Source organism: Mizuhopecten yessoensis, unplaced genomic scaffold, assembly GCF_002113885.1.
Source record: "Mizuhopecten yessoensis strain PY_sf001 unplaced genomic scaffold, ASM211388v2 scaffold11107, whole genome shotgun sequence".
In the NCBI taxonomy this organism is placed as follows: domain Eukaryota; kingdom Metazoa; phylum Mollusca; class Bivalvia; order Pectinida; family Pectinidae; genus Mizuhopecten; species Mizuhopecten yessoensis.
Window position 1 is genome coordinate 70032 of NW_018408883.1, and position 19476 is coordinate 89507.

At 40.0% G+C, this 19476-nt stretch overlaps 1 protein-coding gene across 2 annotated transcripts; it reads left to right on the forward strand.

Annotated features, from left to right (window-relative positions):
* The first annotated feature begins 924 nt into the window (after positions 1-924).
* Positions 925-15863, forward strand: LOC110465930 (dual serine/threonine and tyrosine protein kinase-like). 2 transcript variants are annotated; one of them, XM_021522110.1, is made up of 11 exons: positions 925-1215; positions 3053-3363; positions 4317-4536; positions 7760-8043; positions 8315-8455; positions 9199-9405; positions 9976-10091; positions 10851-10992; positions 11553-12580; positions 14067-14367; positions 14885-15863. In XM_021522110.1, the coding sequence occupies exons 2-11, from the start codon at positions 3139-3141 to the stop codon at positions 15272-15274; spliced, it is 3054 nt and encodes a 1017-aa protein (XP_021377785.1). In that variant the 5' UTR covers positions 925-1215; positions 3053-3138; the 3' UTR covers positions 15275-15863. The 2 variants fall into 2 exon arrangements, with proteins under 2 accessions (XP_021377785.1, XP_021377786.1); XM_021522111.1 differs by having other exon boundaries at positions 947-1095.
* Positions 15864-19476: the final 3613 nt, after the last annotated feature.

The window sequence follows — 19476 nt, forward strand, 5'->3', positions numbered from 1 at the left end:
TGCATTTGGCGAACTTCACAGAACTGTTGTGCGTGCATTGACTTCATGAGTCTGAAAAAGTCGAGAGGTGGGTCTGAGAATGTGTTGGTGATGACAGATCATTTCACCAGGTATGCACAGTCTAACCCCTGTCGTAACCAATCGGCTCATACCACAGCAAAAGCACTGTAACCCTAACCCTTTATTGTGTACTACAGTTTTCCAGAGAAATTACACAGTGACCAAGGTAGATATTTCGAAAGTATGATAATAAAGGAGCTGTGCAAACAAGAACTACCCCATATCACCCAACGGGCAATGGTTCGGTTGAGCGCTTCAACCAAAACTCTAATCAAAATGCTTTCCACATTGGAGGAAGACAAGAAATCCGACTGGAAACCTTATGTCGCACCTCTTGTTCAGGCGTCAAATGCTACTAAGAATGATTCAACAGGCTTTTCTCCCCATTACCTGATGTTTGGTTGGCACCCACGTTTATCTGTTGTATAATTATGTTGGATAATGGGGTTTGTGCATTTTTCTGGAGAATGTGTGATTAAATATGTAAATAGATAGTATCACTGTTAGTGTCAAATAAACTATGTATCAGAGTTGTCAGTATAGAGGGACAGTATGTTGATTATATTGTTCAACGTGTGTATATGTTTATTTCTCTTACAGCGGGAAATGTATGTGCTGCTATGTTTTTATTGCAGGAGTGCTCCTGTCATTGCATGGCAATCGTATAATTAATTTAATTAAATTATACTAATAGTAAGCATGATTGATAACATTATTTAGGTAGTTTCCTGGTGATGCCGGAAGTAAATGTGGGACGCATTTCTCTTAAGGAGGGGAATATGTAACCCAGTGTTCTTTGTACATATGATATATATATATGCACATAGCCTATCTATGTATTGTATTGTATAGTCAAGTGACCTTGACATTGTCCTGTGTTGTTATATTACGTAAATGGCTGACACTGACATGGACTTTGGACAGTACGCAAAGCGACAATTTACATTTAAAAAAAGACCGGAACACATATTGCACGCTTCAATTTCCCACCTGTTCCTCCTTACTAACTTCCTGTTCAGCTGACCACCCCGATATGTGAGTTAATATGTGTCTGGCTCGCGAGGGCGACACATCCCATTATTTATTCCTCTTCTTGATAACACATTATCAATCACGAAGATCTAAGAATAATCAACGGGAACACCGGATAGTCTGGTAAGCAGAGTGTGTGTGGGTGCGTTTGTTAAGTCATGTCCTATTTTCGGTTTCTATGTATATCGTCCGCGTTGTAGTCTGTTTCTGTATGTGTACAGTGTTTTTTGTACGTCTTATCGTTAGTGAATGCGACCCCGTGTGACACAACATTGACAGATTAGTTTTAATTGCGCTTTCTGAGGTCTCTACATGGACCAAACGGGTAACCTCTGTCTGTAATATTTGACATTTCCCACGCTTCAATTTCAAAGCAGCTGTTCGAATTCTATGTATAGCTTCGTCCACCCAGTTATATGTTATTAAGGTGTGGACCCAAAAACTATTTTTATCTAGCTAGATCACACGGGCCATCCATTGTAATCCACTACATGGTAACTACGCGAGACGCTGAAAGGTGGTGCATTGCAGAAATCGGATGGTGTGTTCTGGAATCCCTATCATCCACACACCTTGTAACAAATTCCGGGTTAGAAAAATGTTTTTCTCTTACATGTCATTTGTTGATCACTTGACCTAAACTTGACGATTGAGAAATACTTTGAACCAGCAATCGAGTCTAGCAACCTTGAATGTCTGAAAATGATAAGCATCTTTCTCTATCACATCATTAATCAGCTTCCTGTAGTTGAGGCAGGGTACTATCTTCCCATTCTTCTTCTTTACCTATGCCGTATAGGATGCTGGGCCCACAGTAACAAAGGACTGATATCAGTCGAACGATTGATCAGATTTTATACAAGAATGCAATTAAATAGCTTATACTTACCCAAAGCCTTCGATTTTGTCATGAAATATACCGGGGTGCCGACAAGACAAGATATATATATATCGAGAGAAATGTAAGAGCGATTGTTAGGCAATTGGAGTTTAACAACTCGTGTAAGTAAGAGCGATGTCATCTTATATTGGAAGGATGCCCTATGTCGTTCTAGTGTAACCATATGGTTTTATAGCGTTTTCTAATAATATTATTGTGTTTAGGATTACATATTTAGGTTAAGCATATACCAAATATCAGATAACATTGATGTTTGTTCTAAATGCGTAGAGGTGTCATTGATACCCGCTGTCACAGTTAGTTAAACAAGCAAAATCCGACTGGAAAATGGACGAAATGTGTGGGGCAAAAGCCAGATACCGCTGCCCTGCCCCTATAAATACACATTAGAAGACCCCTATTTACACCGTACGGACGACATGAGCACGTGACTTCGGCTGTAGATGATATTATCGAGTCATATCATATCGCATCCCTAATATATACATGTGTACAGGCGGATAAAGTCCACAACGTTATCACCTGAATGGCCATGTAGGGGCCTTGTCGAATAACCGCCTGGTAAGATGTTTACCGACCGTTAGATGTGAATCAGATAATGTTGATGAGGATAAACAAAAATAATATAATGTTTACACTTGTATTTATGTAATGTTATTTATATAAAAGATCATTCAACCTGTACCATATAGTTAAAGTGAGGTTATATATTGGGTTGATAAGAAAGGACTTGTCCAGTACTTTCCAGTATGTACAAAAGTAATGTGTTTTTTAACAGAGGGCGCGAGGGAGCATTATATATTTACAAATACTGTAAGAAAGAAAATTCTCGCGTTTGGAAATGTTTGCGTCATAACTGTTCAAACGGATCGCGATGTGGAAATTTTCGCGTTTGAAATTGTTGTGAAATCTAAACATGAATATTTATTATACGTATATATATGTACATGTATTTATATCTGTAAGCGTCAATTAACTGAAAGTAAAAGAGTATTTCAACACCGCGATGATTTCTGTGTATTGCGAATATTGGTCAAAGAATTCGTTTTCCTCTTTCAGTAAATGATTCAGCGGTTAAAACCCTTGTCAAGAACAAAGTACAAAGTCGCCACAGGTATAGAAGTTATCTATTCAGCTAAAACAAAATGGCACAGGCCAACTTTTCCTGTCCTTACGACATTACGGAAATACGAAACCTCGGCTATGTGGAATGTATGGATATTTTGGAACTCATTGATACCAAAGGTTTAGAAGAACTTGAAGAACTACAAGATCTTATCATCAAGTTGATCAAACAATCCAAGAATGTTGCAGACGGGCAGTCTGCCCCCGGAGAGGCTGGTAATGATAGCCAGGCCACGTTTACTTCGGTAAGTACAAGAAAACATGCTCTTCTTCTGAGTTTTATTTGTCATCTTCAAGTTATTTATTTCTCTGTATACTTTGTGTTTCGTATAGTAAATTACTAATTTTTGCAGAAACTGTTTTATAGTTATGGTAAGAGACGGTTAGTTAAGGTTTAGTGGGTCTGGTAAGATATAATGAATTTAGGTTGATGGGGGCAGGTTAGTCATAGCTAATTAGGTGGTAGACGAAGAAAATGGGTATGAAGTGACGAATTCAGCTTACGATGGCGGGTTAAGGAACGGCCAGAATGATAAATCCAAGTTGAGGAAACAGGGGGTGAGGATGGGGAGGAACATTGGCAACGATGGAATAGTGCATTATGACTGTGAAAAATAGATCGGTTTGTTAGATTATAACATTAGGATTAGTTGATTATGGTTTGTGGAGGGGAAGACAATGTGCATTGTTGATAGGGGAGGGAATATATGTTTGACGGTTGAATACGATTTAGACAAATGGATTAATGGCGATGTAACACCAGAAGCCTTTATTTATATTTTAATAAAACGAAAGTGGATTGTTGTTGGAGGGTATCAACAATGATCAAAAGATGGAGGTTTTAGAGTGGGAAGTTCGCGTTAAACCTATGCGCATACTCTTCAAAGAACATATTAAGCTAAATGTAACACCAGAGATCTATATTTGTTCGGTATGCATTTGCATTTCTCAGTGAGATAACTTCAACTGCACCAGGAGAAATACGAAGATGAAAAGATCCATACTTACAGCCAAATTCAATATAGTTGTATGGGGGTAGTCAATATATAATATGTTTGTAGTTGTCTTGACTGCTAGGCTGTATACATTATTAAGTTATGAATACATAATTTATGTATTGTATTCAGCAGAACTGTTGGCAAAATTATATGTAATATTGGCAGCTGACCAGTGTTAATGAAATATTGTGTTATTTTAGTCTGCTGACCTAATGAATCAGATAATCTCCCGTGACCGTGAAATCAAACAGAAACTGAATGGTATCTATGGCGACCTGAAGAGCTTCTTCAAGATGAGTCAATATGCTTCCGACCCATCACTACAGCACGAACTGGAAATTGAATTCAAGAACGTACAGGAGATGGTTGAAGAATACGCCGAGGAACTTATGTGCGATGAATGTCCGATCGTCGTGACAGGTAAACTTCAGGTTCATGCAAACATTTCGAAAATTATCTAAATGTTTTCAAATTTAGCGTATGTATATTGGTAAACCTATAACATACATATTCTCAGACCGATACTTTGTATTTAGAATTGAAACTCCTTGGTTGATGCTTTAAATGTCTTAGGCCACATTTAGTGCGTTTATAACGTAATGTTGGGTCCCTTTGGTGAGGTAACACATGTCCCCTTTGATCAGACTATATAGGAATTAATGGCTTGGGTCCATTTAGATGTGCTCTAAGGTCATGTTTGGGTTCCCTTTGGTAGGCCATAGACTAATTTTGGTCCCCTTGGGTGAGCGTTAAGGTGATATCTTAGGTCCCCTTGGATGAGTGTTAGAGTAATGCATTGGGTCCCCTTGGATGAGTGTTAGAGTAATGCATTGGTTCCCCTTGGTGTGCTATTAAGAAATGTTTTGGGTCTCCTTGAATGTGTTTTAAAAAATATCATGGGTCCCCTTGGATTAGCAATGAGTTGATGTCTTGGGTCCCCTTGGATGTGTTATGATGTAATGTCTTGTGTCCGTTGGCTGAGCTATGAGTTGATCTCTTGGGTCCCATTTAAATGAGCTTTAGAGTGTTGTCTTGGGTCCCCTTGAATGTGTTACAGGGGATATCTTGGGTCCCCTTGGCTGGGTTATAGGGTGATGCCTTGGGTCCACTTGAATGTGCTATAAGGTGATATCCTGGGTCCCCTTGACTGAGTTATAAGGCAATGTCTTGGGTCCACTTGAATGTGCTATAAGGTGTTGTCTTGGGTCCCATTGGCTGAGTTATAAGGTGATGTCTTGGGTCCCCTTGACTGAGTTATACGGCAATGTCTTGGGTCCCCTTGGCTGAGTTATAAGGCGATGCCTTGGGTCCACTTGAACGTGCTATAAGGTGATATCCTGGGGCCCCTTGGCTGAGTTATAAGGTTATGCCTTGGGTCCACTTGAATGAGTTATAAGGTGTTGTCTTGGGTCCCCTTAACTGAGTTATAAGGTGATGTCTTGGGTCACCTTGGCTGCGTTATAAGGTGATGCCTTGGGTCCGCTTGAATGTGCTATAAGGTGTTATCCTGGGCCCCCTTGGCTGAGTTATAAGGTTATGCCTTGGGTCCACTTGAATGAGCTATAAGGTGTTGGCTTTGGTCCCCGTGGCTGAGTTATAAGGGGATGCCTTGGGTCCACTTGGCTGAGGTATAAGGTGATACCTTGGGTCCAATTGACTGAATGGGCTGTAAGGGGATTTCCTGGGTCCCCTTGACTCAGTTATAAGGCAATGTCTTGGGTCGACTTGAATGTGCTATAAGGTGCTATCCTGGGTCCCCTTGGCTGTGTTATAAGGCAATGTCTTGGATCCACTTGAATGTGCTATAAGGTGATGTCTTGGGTCCACTTGAATGAGCTATAAGGTTTTGTCTTGGGTCCCCTTGGCTGAGGTATAAGGTGTTGCCTTGGGTCAACTTGTTCCACTTGAATGTGCTATAAGGAGATGTCTTTGGTCCCCTTGGCTGGGTTATAGGGTGATGCCTTGGGTCCCCTTGAATGTGCTATAAGGTGATGTCTTGGGTCCACGTGAATGTGCTATAAGGTGTTGTCTTGGATCCCATTGGCTGAGTTATAAGGTGATACCTTGGGTCCAATTGCCTGAGTTATAAGGCAATGTCTGTGTCCCCTTGGCTGAGGTATAAGGTGTTGCCTTGGGTCAACTTGTTCCACTTGAATGTGCTATAAGGTGCTATCCTGGGTCCCCTTGGCTGACTTATAAGGCAATGTCTTTGATGCTCTTGAATGTGCTATAAGGTGATTTCTTTGGTCCCCTTGGCTGAGTTATAAGGGCATGCCTTGGGTCCACTTGAATGAGCTATAAGGTTTTGTCTTGGGTCCCCTTGGCTGAATTATAAGGTGATGTCTTGGGTCCACTTGAATGTGCGATAAGGTGATGTCTTTGGTCCCCTTGGCTGGGTTATAGGGTGATGCCTTGGGTCCACTTAGCAATGAGTTGATGTCTTGGGTCCCCTTGGATGAGTTATAAGGTGATGTCTTGAGTCCCCTTGACTGAGTTATAAGGCCATGTCTTGGGTCCACTTGAATGAGCTATAAGGTGTTGGCTTTGGTCCCCGTGGCTGAGTTATAAGGTGATGCATTGGATCCCCTTAAGTGAGTTATGAGGTGATGCCTTGGGTCCACTTAGCAATGAGTTGATGTCTTGGGTCCCCTTGGATGAGTTATAAGGTGATGTCTTGAGTCCCCTTGACTGAGTTATAAGGCCATGTCTTGGGTCCACTTGAATGAGCTATAAGGTGATGTCTTGGGGCCCCTTGGCTGAGGTATAAGGTGATACCTTGGGTCCAATTGACTGAATGTGCTATAAGGTGATAGCTGCGTTATAAGGCAATGTCTTGGGTCCCCTTGGCTGAGTTGTAAGGTGATACCTTGGGTCCAATTGACTGCGTTATAAGGCAATGTCTTGGGTCCGCTTGAATGTGCTATAAGGTGTTATCCTGGGCCCCCTTGGCTGAGTTATAAGGGCATGCCTTGGGTCCACTTGAATGTGCTATAAGGAGATGTCTTTGGTCCCCTTGGCTGGGTTATAGGGTGATGCCTTGGGTCCCCTTGAATGAGCTATAAGGTGTTGGCTTTGGTCCCCGTGGCTGAGTTATAAGGTGATGCATTGGATCCCCTTAAGTGAGTTATAAGGTGATGCCTTGGGGCCACTTGAATGTGCTATAAGGTTATGTCTTGGCTGAGTTATAAGGGGATACCTTGGGTCCAATTGACTGAATGTGCTATAAGGTGATAGCTGCGTTATAAGGCAATGTCTTGGGTCGACTTGAATGTGCTATAAGGTGATATCCTGGGTCCCCTTGGCTGTGTTATAAGGCAATGTCTTGGGTCCACTAAAATGTGCTATAAGGTGATGTCTTCGGTCCCCTTGAATGAGCTATAAGGTGTTCTCTTGGGTCCCCTTGGCTGAGGTATAAGGGGATGCCTTGGGTCCACTTGAATGTGCTATAAGGTGATGTCTTGGCTGAGTTATAAGGTGATGCCTTGGAACCCCTTAAGTGAGTTATAGGGCAATGTCTTGGGCCCATTAGGATAGACCATTAGGTAATGTCTAGGGCACCCTCGGATAAAGCTATCATCATTTTGTTCGTGCAGACGTATTGATTGTACATTATATACATTTCTTGTTTTGGTTGTTTTGCAAGGAGAGACAAGCGCTGGGAAGAGCAGCTTATTAAACCTAATACTTGGGAGTAACATTCTACCGTCATCACTTCGCTCAAACACCTCCACCGTCTGTCGTCTTCATAACCACGAACAGAAGATGATCAAAGTGTACGACCAAAGTGGGAAGAAACTGGTCCACCATGGTGTTTTTGACTATAACATCAGCGATGACGTTCTGAAAAAGGAGATGCAGAAATACATAAGCAGTGAAGAAAATCCATATAGATATGTAGATATTTTCTGGCCGATTCCATTTCTGGGGGTAAGTAGGAAAATTGCCGTTTTGGGTATCTGCCTTGATAGATCACTTACACTTTTTATTACCAAACATCTGCACCAGTATAATAGGGTTTCATTATGATCCTTGCAGGTAGGTACCAGCAAATTAAACATGGTCGCTTACATTTCTGTTCAAATAGCGTTGCATTCCTCCAGACAGCAAACAATTTTCCATGTCTGTGTGAAAGGATTTAAGGTCCAATACGGTATCTAAAGTTGGTATCATTTTTATGTCTAATTGTCTTTTGTAACAGAGTCAAGTGGTTATAGTGGACACACCCGGTATTGGCGAGAACAGCGAGATGACCAGTCGGCTGCTGGACTACCTCCCGAAGGCCGTGGCCTTCATCTACGTCCTCAACTCGGAAAATGCTGGCGGGGTACAACAGGATAGAGTAAGTTTGTGCAAAGAGTTGATAACGAAACGAGGTCATGGTAGAAGACAGAGTAGGACTGAATTCAATGTTAATGGTGGTAAGACTGAGGTCGGTGTAGCAGAGGATAGGGCGGATGTTGGTGTAGAATATGGTAGGACTGTTGTCGGTGTAGAAGATGGTAGGACTGATGTCGGTGTAGAAGATGGTAGGACTGATGTCGGTGGAGAAGATGGTAAGACTTATGTCGGGATAGAAGATGGTAGGACGACTGAGATCGGTGTAGAAGAGAATAGGACTGCGGTCAGTGTAGAGAGGATAGGATTGCGGTCAGTGTAGAAGACGGTAGGACTGAGATCGGTGTAGATGAGGGTAGATCTAAGGTTGGTTTAGACGAGGGTATAAAGGAGTTTGGTGAAGGCGAAGGTAGATCAGTATAGGTAAAGACTTTCGCTCCTGTAAACGAGATAAGGACAGAGAAGTTATGGTGATAGATCCGCGGTCTTGGTTGATGCTGGTAGACTCAGCGTGGAAGAAGGTTTGAACAAAGACAGCCATAGGAAGAACTGAATTTGGCCATCTTTAATGGGTGTTTTGTTCGAAACACAGTTTAGTTGTCATTTTGTTATGTTCATGCTGTTCTTGTTATACTTTGCTGTTACCATTGACCATCTTTCCGATCAAAAGACTTGGATAACTAGCTTGTCTAAAAGTATATCTTGGATTGTTTTATAACTTTGTACCAATCTTCCCGGGATTTGCAGTTACTTCGAATCCTTGATGAACAGAACAAATGGAGAGAGAAAGGACGAAAGCAGACATTTGATCACAATTGCACACTGTTTGTGTGTAATAAATGGGATGAAGTACCGGAGTCGGAGCGAGACAGGGTGTGGAACGACACCAAGGCAAAACTCCGTTGTTGGCCAGGCTTTACTGAGTCTCAGATGTTTAGACTGAGTGCATTAGAGGTAAATACATGCATATTTAAATGAAGTCAACTGGAAATCCATATATGAACTAAATGTAAGTAGATGTCTAGATACGGTACTGTGAGGGTGGTAGAAATACTAGGTTTGAAGTAGTTTATTAATATGATAAATCATGTTTACTTACTCGGTGAACGAGAGGTAAAATACTGCTTGGTCGTTCTATTTCGCCTCACTTAGTACGCTGAATGTCTGGAATTGTGAATATGTTCATTATTAGAGATAAAGACTCCACAATAGAGGTAAACAAGATATTGGATCTTGTCCCACTGGCGGGGAATATATATGTAGACTAAATGCATGGAAGATAGAATAGATATATAGACTTAATATGTGAAATCTAAAATAGATATTCAGACTTATTACACCTGGCTAGTACTCTATGCCGTAGATTTATATGTTAGGCTTATAACACTGAAACATGTTTAGTAGTGGCTGGTTAAACAAGGTACATTGCTGTTTAGGCGTTAGACTGGCGATGTGTAGACTTGCCAAATCTGTCCTTATCCCTACCCGTATTTACCACTCGTTTGTGTTTACCCTTTGTTACAGGCAGAGAGACGGTACCGAAATGGACTGGACTACACTGGAGACTTCCAAAATCTTCTGAGAGGCATTCAAAAAATGGTGCCTGCAAGTTTCCAGGAAAAAGTTCGGCAACATGCATGGTACGAGTATGACAAGACATGAGTTCCATCAATTTAAAAAAATAAAAACTCTGAACATGTTGCAATGAGACCATCAACCTGGCTATGGTAATCGTGACGTCATTGCAATCAATCATGCCGTGATAGATTATTGCAATTCTGCAATTCCTATCCAATATATATCCATGCAAAGAACGAAGCTTCATATTCATGTACTTCAAATGACACAAGGGCAAAGCCTGAACCATTTCATTGATACTATATTTTTGGATTAACGAAGTTTTCATGTAACACGTTGATAGGCTAATGATCCATTACATCGTAATTCTGAAGAACCCCGACTGAAAAAAAGGCTTGGGGATTTGTATGTATTAAGTATTGATTTCTTCATTATTCCTTCGTTCCTAAATATCATTTTACTGCTGCTATAATAAATGTATGCAAAACTAAGCTTTCTGTTTAAAACAAAATGTCCTAGTAAAAAGGAAAAAAGGAAAAATACAAAAATAACACAAACTAGAAGATTCACAATTATTTTCCACTGCTTTCCGCAATCTTTTCAGGTAGACTTCTGACGTTGCTTTTATAATACTTATTTATTATATATAAATATAAAATAGTCTCACTATCACCATCCAGACACATCAGCTTATGGTACCAAATTTTGGCTGAACTAACACGACCCATCTATCTGTATCACGTCCCTGAGGATTATCACTGTATATATCCCCAATCTTCTGTAACTACTGCAGGCGATCATATTTCCCATTTTCTATGTAGGTGGCAGGAAAAGCTTCTTAAGCAGATTCTGTTCCACGTGACGGCCCACATCAATAACACGCGCCTTAGTCAGGAGGAAAAACGGATAAAGAAGGAGAAAGTTGAAGATCGGCTACGCAGACTTGAGTGTGATACAGAACAGGTGAGCAGTAATAGTTAAAACTTGATCGGACATACAGAACAGGTGAGCAGTAATAGTTAAAACTTGATCTGACATACAATACAGGTGAGCAGTACTAGTTAAAACTTGATCTGACATACAGAACAGGTGAGCAGTACATAGTTAAAACTTTATCTGACATGCAATACAGGTGAGCAGTAATAGTTAAAACTTGATCTGACATACAGAACAGGTGTAAACCATCTTGTTGTATTAATATGTTTGCGCTGAATTGTCCGAATATATCGCAAATTCTGGCATCTTTCAAGTACTCAATTAGCAAGAATGAAGTAGATTTGTACCTATGAAGAAACATTTATTGTGCACTTTCACGTCTATTACCGTCAAAAGCTAGAAATATCATTGAAACATTATCATTTCCAGTAGATGGAGATAAGTAGACTATTGTAAATTATTCAAATTGATATGAAAAACCATTTCTGTCTTTTCAAATATTGCAATCAGTCAATGATACAACAGAATGCTCGGAAACACAAAGAGTTCCTATCTAACTTTTACTTCAAAATTCATGTTTTTCAAAGGTGAAGAGAACTCTTAAAGATGAGGCTAAAATGAGATGGGCAGAGATTAGTGAGAAATTACATGCTTACATTAATGATCAGGAGACGGTCGAAAAGCTGAAAGAGTGGGATATTCACACAGAAATACCGGAACGGGAGTCGGATTTCGACCTCATTGAACGCGAGGCTAAGGAAATTATCCTTGCCAAAGTTGGAAAAGAAATAAAGTCGTGGTGCGAGAATGAAAAAAGCCTATCAAACATTAGAAATGAGCTCGCGAACCGATTCAGGGAGGAATATCGTCTGCTCGAGGAACAATGTCATGACATTGATAATCTCGTTCAAGACGTTGAAGGTTCTATAGAGTTAGACGATGTCGATGTCCAAGAAAAAGAGCCATCACATCGAATTCCACTCTTTGCTGGGAAAGAACAGCTGGCTTTGGTATTAACCGCGCCTCTGTGGGTTCCATTGATGGTTCTGGCTTTCTCCATGGCATTACCCGTGATGGGTGTCATAGCGGTTAAGGACAGTTTTAACGAAAAGCGGATGTGTAAGAACTACATAAAAAATAAGAAGGCATTCATGGACAAATGGGCTGATGAAGTTTTATTGAGGTTTTCACGGGAAGCAATAGCAAGCAAACTAGAAATGACATATCTGGAAACTTTTTACAAATGTTTGGAGCAGCTATGTGATTCTGTCATCCCACGCCAGATCGAATCGGACCGCCAGTTGATTGCTAATATTCAGCAGGAAGAGCGACACTCATCAACGATTCGTCGGCAATATCATCCGCTTGAAAAACGATGTCAGTATATGACTGGTAAACTGCTACTCGTACAAATGGAGTACTTTTATGAGGATAACATTGTAAACAAGAACATCACCAAGGGAGAGTTTCTTGGAAAAGGATCGTTTGCAAATGTGTACAAAGCTGAAATTGTTATTGGAGACGAGCGGAAATCAGCAGCAATTAAATGTATGACACAGCCCTTTGAGAACTCCGACTCCTGGTACTCACAGTTGACAGAGGTGTCTACGCTCCTGTAAGTTAAAATTTGTTTGATTAAGCACTTGGTGTCAACTACTCCAAATTGTTTATCAAACATTCATGTTAGACAGTAGAATGTAGCTTATCTGTATAATAATGATAAGAAATACGGAAAAGAAAGTGTGTATTTAAAATTCTAACACAGTTCGTTTGCAACGCGTGTTTTGATTGGATACGGACCATGTTCTAATCTGCGATAGAATCATGATCAATCGTGATAAGCTCCTCCCATCGCACTTAAGCCGCGCCCCGTTTCTAACCAAAACAATATGGCGTCAAGTTCGCCTCTTAGCGAAGTCCCGCTGATAAAACTAGTAGGCAACAAAACAGAAACGACCGATGAAATGTATTTGTTGAAAGAATTAAAAAGTAGAAAGTACACATTCCTTGTTCTTACCTCCATTTATTACTGAAACGTTCGTTCCATCCGTGTGAAGGCATCTTTTTAAATCTGAAATCAAATGAAACATTTCACATGTGTCGTATGCATTTACACAAAACTCTTCACAAATCTATACAAATAATCACCGATGTTGTCGATAAGCATAGATTGGTATGCATACTGACATGGAAATGTAAGAACTTGGTCAATATTAATCCAAATGTGTCGTATAAACTTTGGTAACAGGACGTTCACGAACAATCCAAATATTCCGCCTCGTCAACATACAGAGCGAGCGCTCGCCAGTATGGGCGGGGTCAAATGACCGACTTTTGAAAGCTTCTTTCCGATTGGTCAGTCCGCTGCAGAAAGACACGTCGCCAGTTCAGGTCACAACGTATTTTACTACGTACTTTTAAACAAGGAAATGCAATGTTTCTAAACATATTAGCGTGGTATATGTGTTAAGGTGTGTTAGAATGGGGATAGTACGTTGTTTTTCATGTTTATACTGGCGATTAAAACATGAAATTGGGTTTAAACTCTCGACCTATAGATCTCGGGTTTAAACCCAAATTTCATGTTTTAATCGCCAGTTAGCCACTCAAACAACGTACTATCCCCTAAATGTAACTTGAAGTTGCACAATATGGCCAGTCATCAGTGGTAGTTAGTCAATGAAACGGAAGTGAAATACAAGTAGAAATATATCAAAAGGGCAAAGGTGCATATAAAACCAAATCAAATGCTCCTTTTGTTTTTCATTTGTAAAGGGACTATAATGGTAAAAATCACCGTTTAACAAAATATCATAAAACGTCACATTTTTAGAAAATAGATCACAAAACTAACACTTTCACGAAATTACACAAATTAGAAGTATCTGCAAACACTTCAAAAAAATATTCCGGCCGTTGCTATTACACAAATTATATCTCGTAAACGCGACTTTGTGCTTGCAGTATCAGTCTATTTCAAAATGTATGATAATGTTTCACTTTATGCCGTGTATACGACAATAGTTCCTTTAAATTCCATCAGCGTAAGAGCTGCGTTTATTATACTTTATGCCAATAATTAAACATATCCTTGCTTTCAGCAAATTTTCCCACGGTTGGATTGTGAAACTGTTCGGAATTTCTTACGAGGAGGTCGGCTCACACAAATACCTCCAAATAATCATGGAGCTCTGTGACTTCACTCTGTCCTCGCAGATCTTCCCTGGAAACGACGGCAGTCCCGCCCCTGTAGCGTCATGTAGTCAGTTCCCCCTTAAATCTGTCGAGATAAAACCTTCTATGGAATTCTTCAAGAGGATTTCGACGGATGTTTGTAAGGGGCTGGTATATATACACAAGAAAAACTTTATCCACCGAGACCTCAAGCCCAGCAATATTCTGGTATGTAAGGAGATAAGTATGTAATGATTAACATTTTCCTGTTCTCAGCTTTCATAAAAAAATCGGCGATAAATACAACCCGCGAAATTAATAGAAAATAAAACCATTCTTACTGTTTTTCATAGTATTAAATTGTTATAACAAAGTATTGGCCCATACGTCAGTATCTCCGAACTCAACACACGTGTTTCCTTTATTTCCTTTGAATATGTCAAAATCGAAAGCACGCGTTTGCTATTTGATTGGTTTCATGTTTAAAATCTGACCAATTGCTAGGCTGATATATACCTGTCTTTTAAATATTACTGCAAAACATCTTGGTAAGATAAACTGATGAATAAATATTATATTGTTTTTTAAATTATGATTTGTTTTTAATTGAAGACAGTTTGATGTTAGTTTATTTAAATCTTTAAAATGAGTTTCATTTATTATTCTATAAACAAATTATTTACTATTATTAATATTTAAAAGCAGTTTGTATTACATTATTTTTTTATCATTTTTATTATTACAGCTTCAAGGAAAACGTGCCAAAATAGCTGATGTAGGTTTGACGAAGGAGACAGACTTTATCACAGGGACGTTAACGGGCACTCCTTGCTACATTGCCCCCGAGGTGATCTTGATGAAGCTGTACAGCACGGAGGTCGACATCTACAGTCTTGGTATACTTCTGTGGGAGTTATGGTACGGTGCCAAGGCGTACGAGCAGGATGGTATTACTGAAGACCGGATCTTTGAGCTATTTGAGCAAGTCAAGGCTGGACACAGACCGAGCTTCTGCCAAAGACATGTCCCACCGCCTGCCTTACAGAAACTGATGAAACAATGTTGGCATGGGGATATTAAATGCAGACCTCAGGCAGGAAAAGTTTTCGATACAATAGAGGATCAAAGTTTTTAAACCAGATTGGATTGAGTGCCAAGCTTTGCGATGTTGATGCAATACCTTCTGTATTACAGATACTGAGGAAAATGTGAAAGCATGAAATAATGGTATTAAGCTGGAAATTGAGATAAAAATGACCAAGCTATATTCTACTAGAGTAACGCTTTCCCCCTGAGAGAAACTAGGAAAATCGTGTTAGCATGGAGATTTTGTTGACCTTTATCTAAACATTGAAAAGGAAAGTTAAGTTTTAGTCAAATGATAAATAACTTCTCGGTTTCTACAGATGATTGCCAGTGTTTTTTCCTGAACAATCTTCCCACTCTATTGGTACACATTTTTCCATCTGTGTAGACTGAAGATGGATTTATTTTAATCAAAAGACATTTTATAAAATTTTAAAAGGTAGCTCGATCAATGATTACCTTGCTCGTAAGCGTAACAAAGTGACCAATTACAGCATAGTTTGGCTATTTCAAGTTCCTCAGTGGTACTAAAGGTAAAATGAATGAGAGATGTATGTCGTAAGTGTCGAATCATATGCAGGATTCATCGCAAAGTGAAAGATGCCTTTAAACCCCTTGATTAAAAATATTCCATTGTATAATATTCGTTGTATTAACATATATAAAATATAAGGTTTATTTATTTTACAACAACTGCAAAGTATGAAACAAGTTTTTGCAACTTATATTAATTACTCTTGTTGGCCCGGATGTCTTAATACCCGGGAGAAACCCACGTGGTCAATCATAGCAAACTTTGTCATCCTAAGAACAAATGTTACGTTGAGTGTTTGTCGCCATGAGTGGATGCTGGTAGCATTGTGTTAAATATTTGTTTTTTGTATATATCGACTGCTTTCTACTCTGAAACGTGACAGGAAATATTTATAGATTTTAATCCTTTCAATATTAAATGACGAGTGTACGTAGGAAAAGGGCATACGTAAAGTATCAAAATAAAAACAAAACAAAGATATCAAGCATAAATTTCCGAGGAAAAATTAAAGAGAAAAAAAGGAGGATATCAAGTTTAAATAATTGAGAGGGAAAACTAACTAAGAAATCAAATATAAATTATTGAGGGGGGAAACTAACTTAAAAATCAAGCATAAATTATTGAAGGGGAAAACAAAGATATCAAGTATAAATTTCCGAGGAAAAATTAAAGAGAAAAAAATAAAGATATCAAGTTTAAATGATTGAGAGGAAAAACTAAGATATCAGGTATAAATGATTAAGAGGGAAAACTAAGATATCAGGTATAAATGATTAAGAGGGAAAACTAAGATACCAGGTATAAATGATTAAGAGGGTAAACTATGATATCAGGTATAAATGATTAAGAGGGAAAACTAAGATATCAAGTATAAATTATTGAAGGAGAAAGTAAGATAGCAAGCAAGCAGAGGAGGAGGCAGGAGTAGGGGAAGAATTCGGCAAAGTGGACTGGGAAGCTGCTCAACAGCAAGATAGCGTAATAGGAAGAGTTATTGAGCTCTTCACTAGCGATCCTTTTCACAGGAGAGCAGTACTTAGGAAAGAACCTACATAGGTCCTTAAATTTCTTAGGGAGAGAAAACGCCTTTCTTATGAAAATGGCATTCTCTATAGAATCGCTAGTGTTGAGGGTGAAGAAGTGAAACAATTACTGCTTTACAGTTCCTGGGGTTACAATCAGGACCAGGACAAGGGTGCAAATCATCACACCTATGTCACTAAATTCAGGGGAGTGATGTAGTATGCCTATCGAATTTCTGTAGAGGAGGCACGGAAAAGTGCAGCTCGAAACAAAACGAGATATGACAGAAAGGTGCTAGATTCAAACCTTGAAACTGATAACAGGGTGTCAGTAAGGAAGGTTGGAAAACATAAACTCGCCGATAGGTGGGAAAACAATCCTTACATAGTCGTGAGTATACCGGATAGTGATATACCTGTGTACAGGGTGAAGTTGGAAAGTGATAAGGGGCAGGTCCGGACTTAACATAGAAATATGTTATTGCTCCTTCTGAGGAGCCAGTGCTGGAGGTCAACAGCAAGGTCACACCAAAACGAGGCAGTGGGCTTACTACTGGTAAGGACTCTGTGATTGAGCAGGGCCTTACAGACTCCGACTCAGGTAGCTTTCAGCTCTAGTTCTTTATATTATGTGATCCTTCAAAGGAGTGATAAACCAGGGCTATCTCCCCTGGACAGAGGTCCAGAGAGACAGATGTCAAGGTTATTTCCCGAGAGTGGGAATAGTACAGATTCCCAGACAAACACCCCATCAATGTTATTTTCACCGTCAATATGAGAATATTCGTCTAATGTAAATTCTCAAAGAAATTACTTGCGTTGAGGTGACGGGTGATAATACATGTAGTATCAATGGTGCTGGCAGGATACAAGATGTTGGGTCCAATCCTGTATCTCCACCTATAGTCCAGGCAAACTAACTTTTGAAATGGAAAAAAATGCAACAGAATTTATTTAGGCACAGAGGTCTTCTATGAAGTTTCCTGAATAACATACTAAAAGTCCTAAGAAATTACTGTTGCGGAAATAGGTTAAATATGCAAAAATCCAAGATGTCCGCCATAAATATATAATTTCTTATATCTCCAATATCACAAGAGATATTTGAATTATTTAAAATGCTCTTATACGGTTTTTGGACATAAGGAATCGTTAAGAATAGGTTACGATTTGATTGCATGCAATGGTCATGGAAAAAATCCAATATGGCCACCAAAAATCCATATCTGATCAAATATTTGCGTGCAAATCTTCACCAATCACCAGTTTGCTATAAGACATCGGGTATTTAATACTGAAATACGATTAAGACACAGACACCATCACGACTGACTTGACTGCAGCTGCGGAACTGTATGACAGAGCAATGTCGTGTTCATTCTCTGTGGAAGAGATGTGTTCATCAGAAGCGTTACTGCGACTCCAAAGTAAAGTGAATGCGAGGAAGGAAATGATGACTGGGCGCACAGCAACCTTATGGTTACAGTATCTGGAGATAGTGGATTTCCTGCGAAGGTTTCTCAAAGCAGAGCGAACGGGAAACTGGAGATTGCATCTTCAGTCAGTACGTGAAATGCAACCCTTCTTTGCAGCAGCAGGACACAAATTTTATGCGAAGTCCGCATTTGTATATCTGCAAACGATGACCCTACTGCCCGAAACACACCCCGATGTCCATCAGAAATTCGAGGAAGGGTATCATGTAGTGAGGCGTAGTGACAGATACTGGGGAAGACTGTTCACAGACCTCATAATAGAGCAGGTGTTAATGAGGAGCGTAAAGACGCACGGAGGCCTGACACGAGGAAAGGGCATGACCTAAACTCAGCGCCTACTGTGGGTCATGTCCATGCCGGCATGTGCCAACATGAATGATGCCTTGCAGAAATTCACTGGTGTGTCATATGAGACCAGTGACCAACACAAGGATTTGTCAAAGGTTAGACAAGCTAGAGATGTCAATGACACCCTGAATCTTATCAGCTACCTCGCACAGAGGGATCCATTCGTTGAGAATCCATCACTTTTCAACATCGCCAATGGCATGACGGCCCAAGATGAAGTCATGGTTGACCGATCAAGAGAAATTGGGGAAGTGTTCTAGACTCCATGGTCGGGGTATCTGTAGAAGATTATGTCTTCTGGAAAGCTGACCAGGCCACGATACTTGGATCAAGATCATTAGTGAAGGTCAAAGGAGAATCTGTAACGGTGGATCCACAGTTGATATATCAGAGGTTGGTAACTGTAGGACAGCGTTCAGAAGATGTTTCATCCTTTTTCAAGTATGAGCTCTGCACTCATCCACCTGAACTGTTTGAATCAGCTGCACTCCCCCTGCAGGCAAAAAAGGCAACACTGGCCGATGTGCTCTGGAAGTCTATGAAGGGAGACCAACGAGAACCCAATGCAAATGTCCAGTATGTGCTAGATGGTGGTGCTCTACTTTATCGCATACCATGGCCAAGAGGATCTAAATTTGACAGTGTGTGTCAAATGTATGTTGCGTACGTCACACAGAAGTATGGAGCTGCTGTCGTCGTCTTTGATGGACACAAAGATGAGCCCGCAACTAAAGATGCCACACAACTGAGACGAACAGGGGCTTGTGCTGGTGTGACAGTACACTTCGATGGTGACATGATGATTCAATCAAAGAAAGAAGATTTCCTGAACAACAAGGAAAACAAGCAG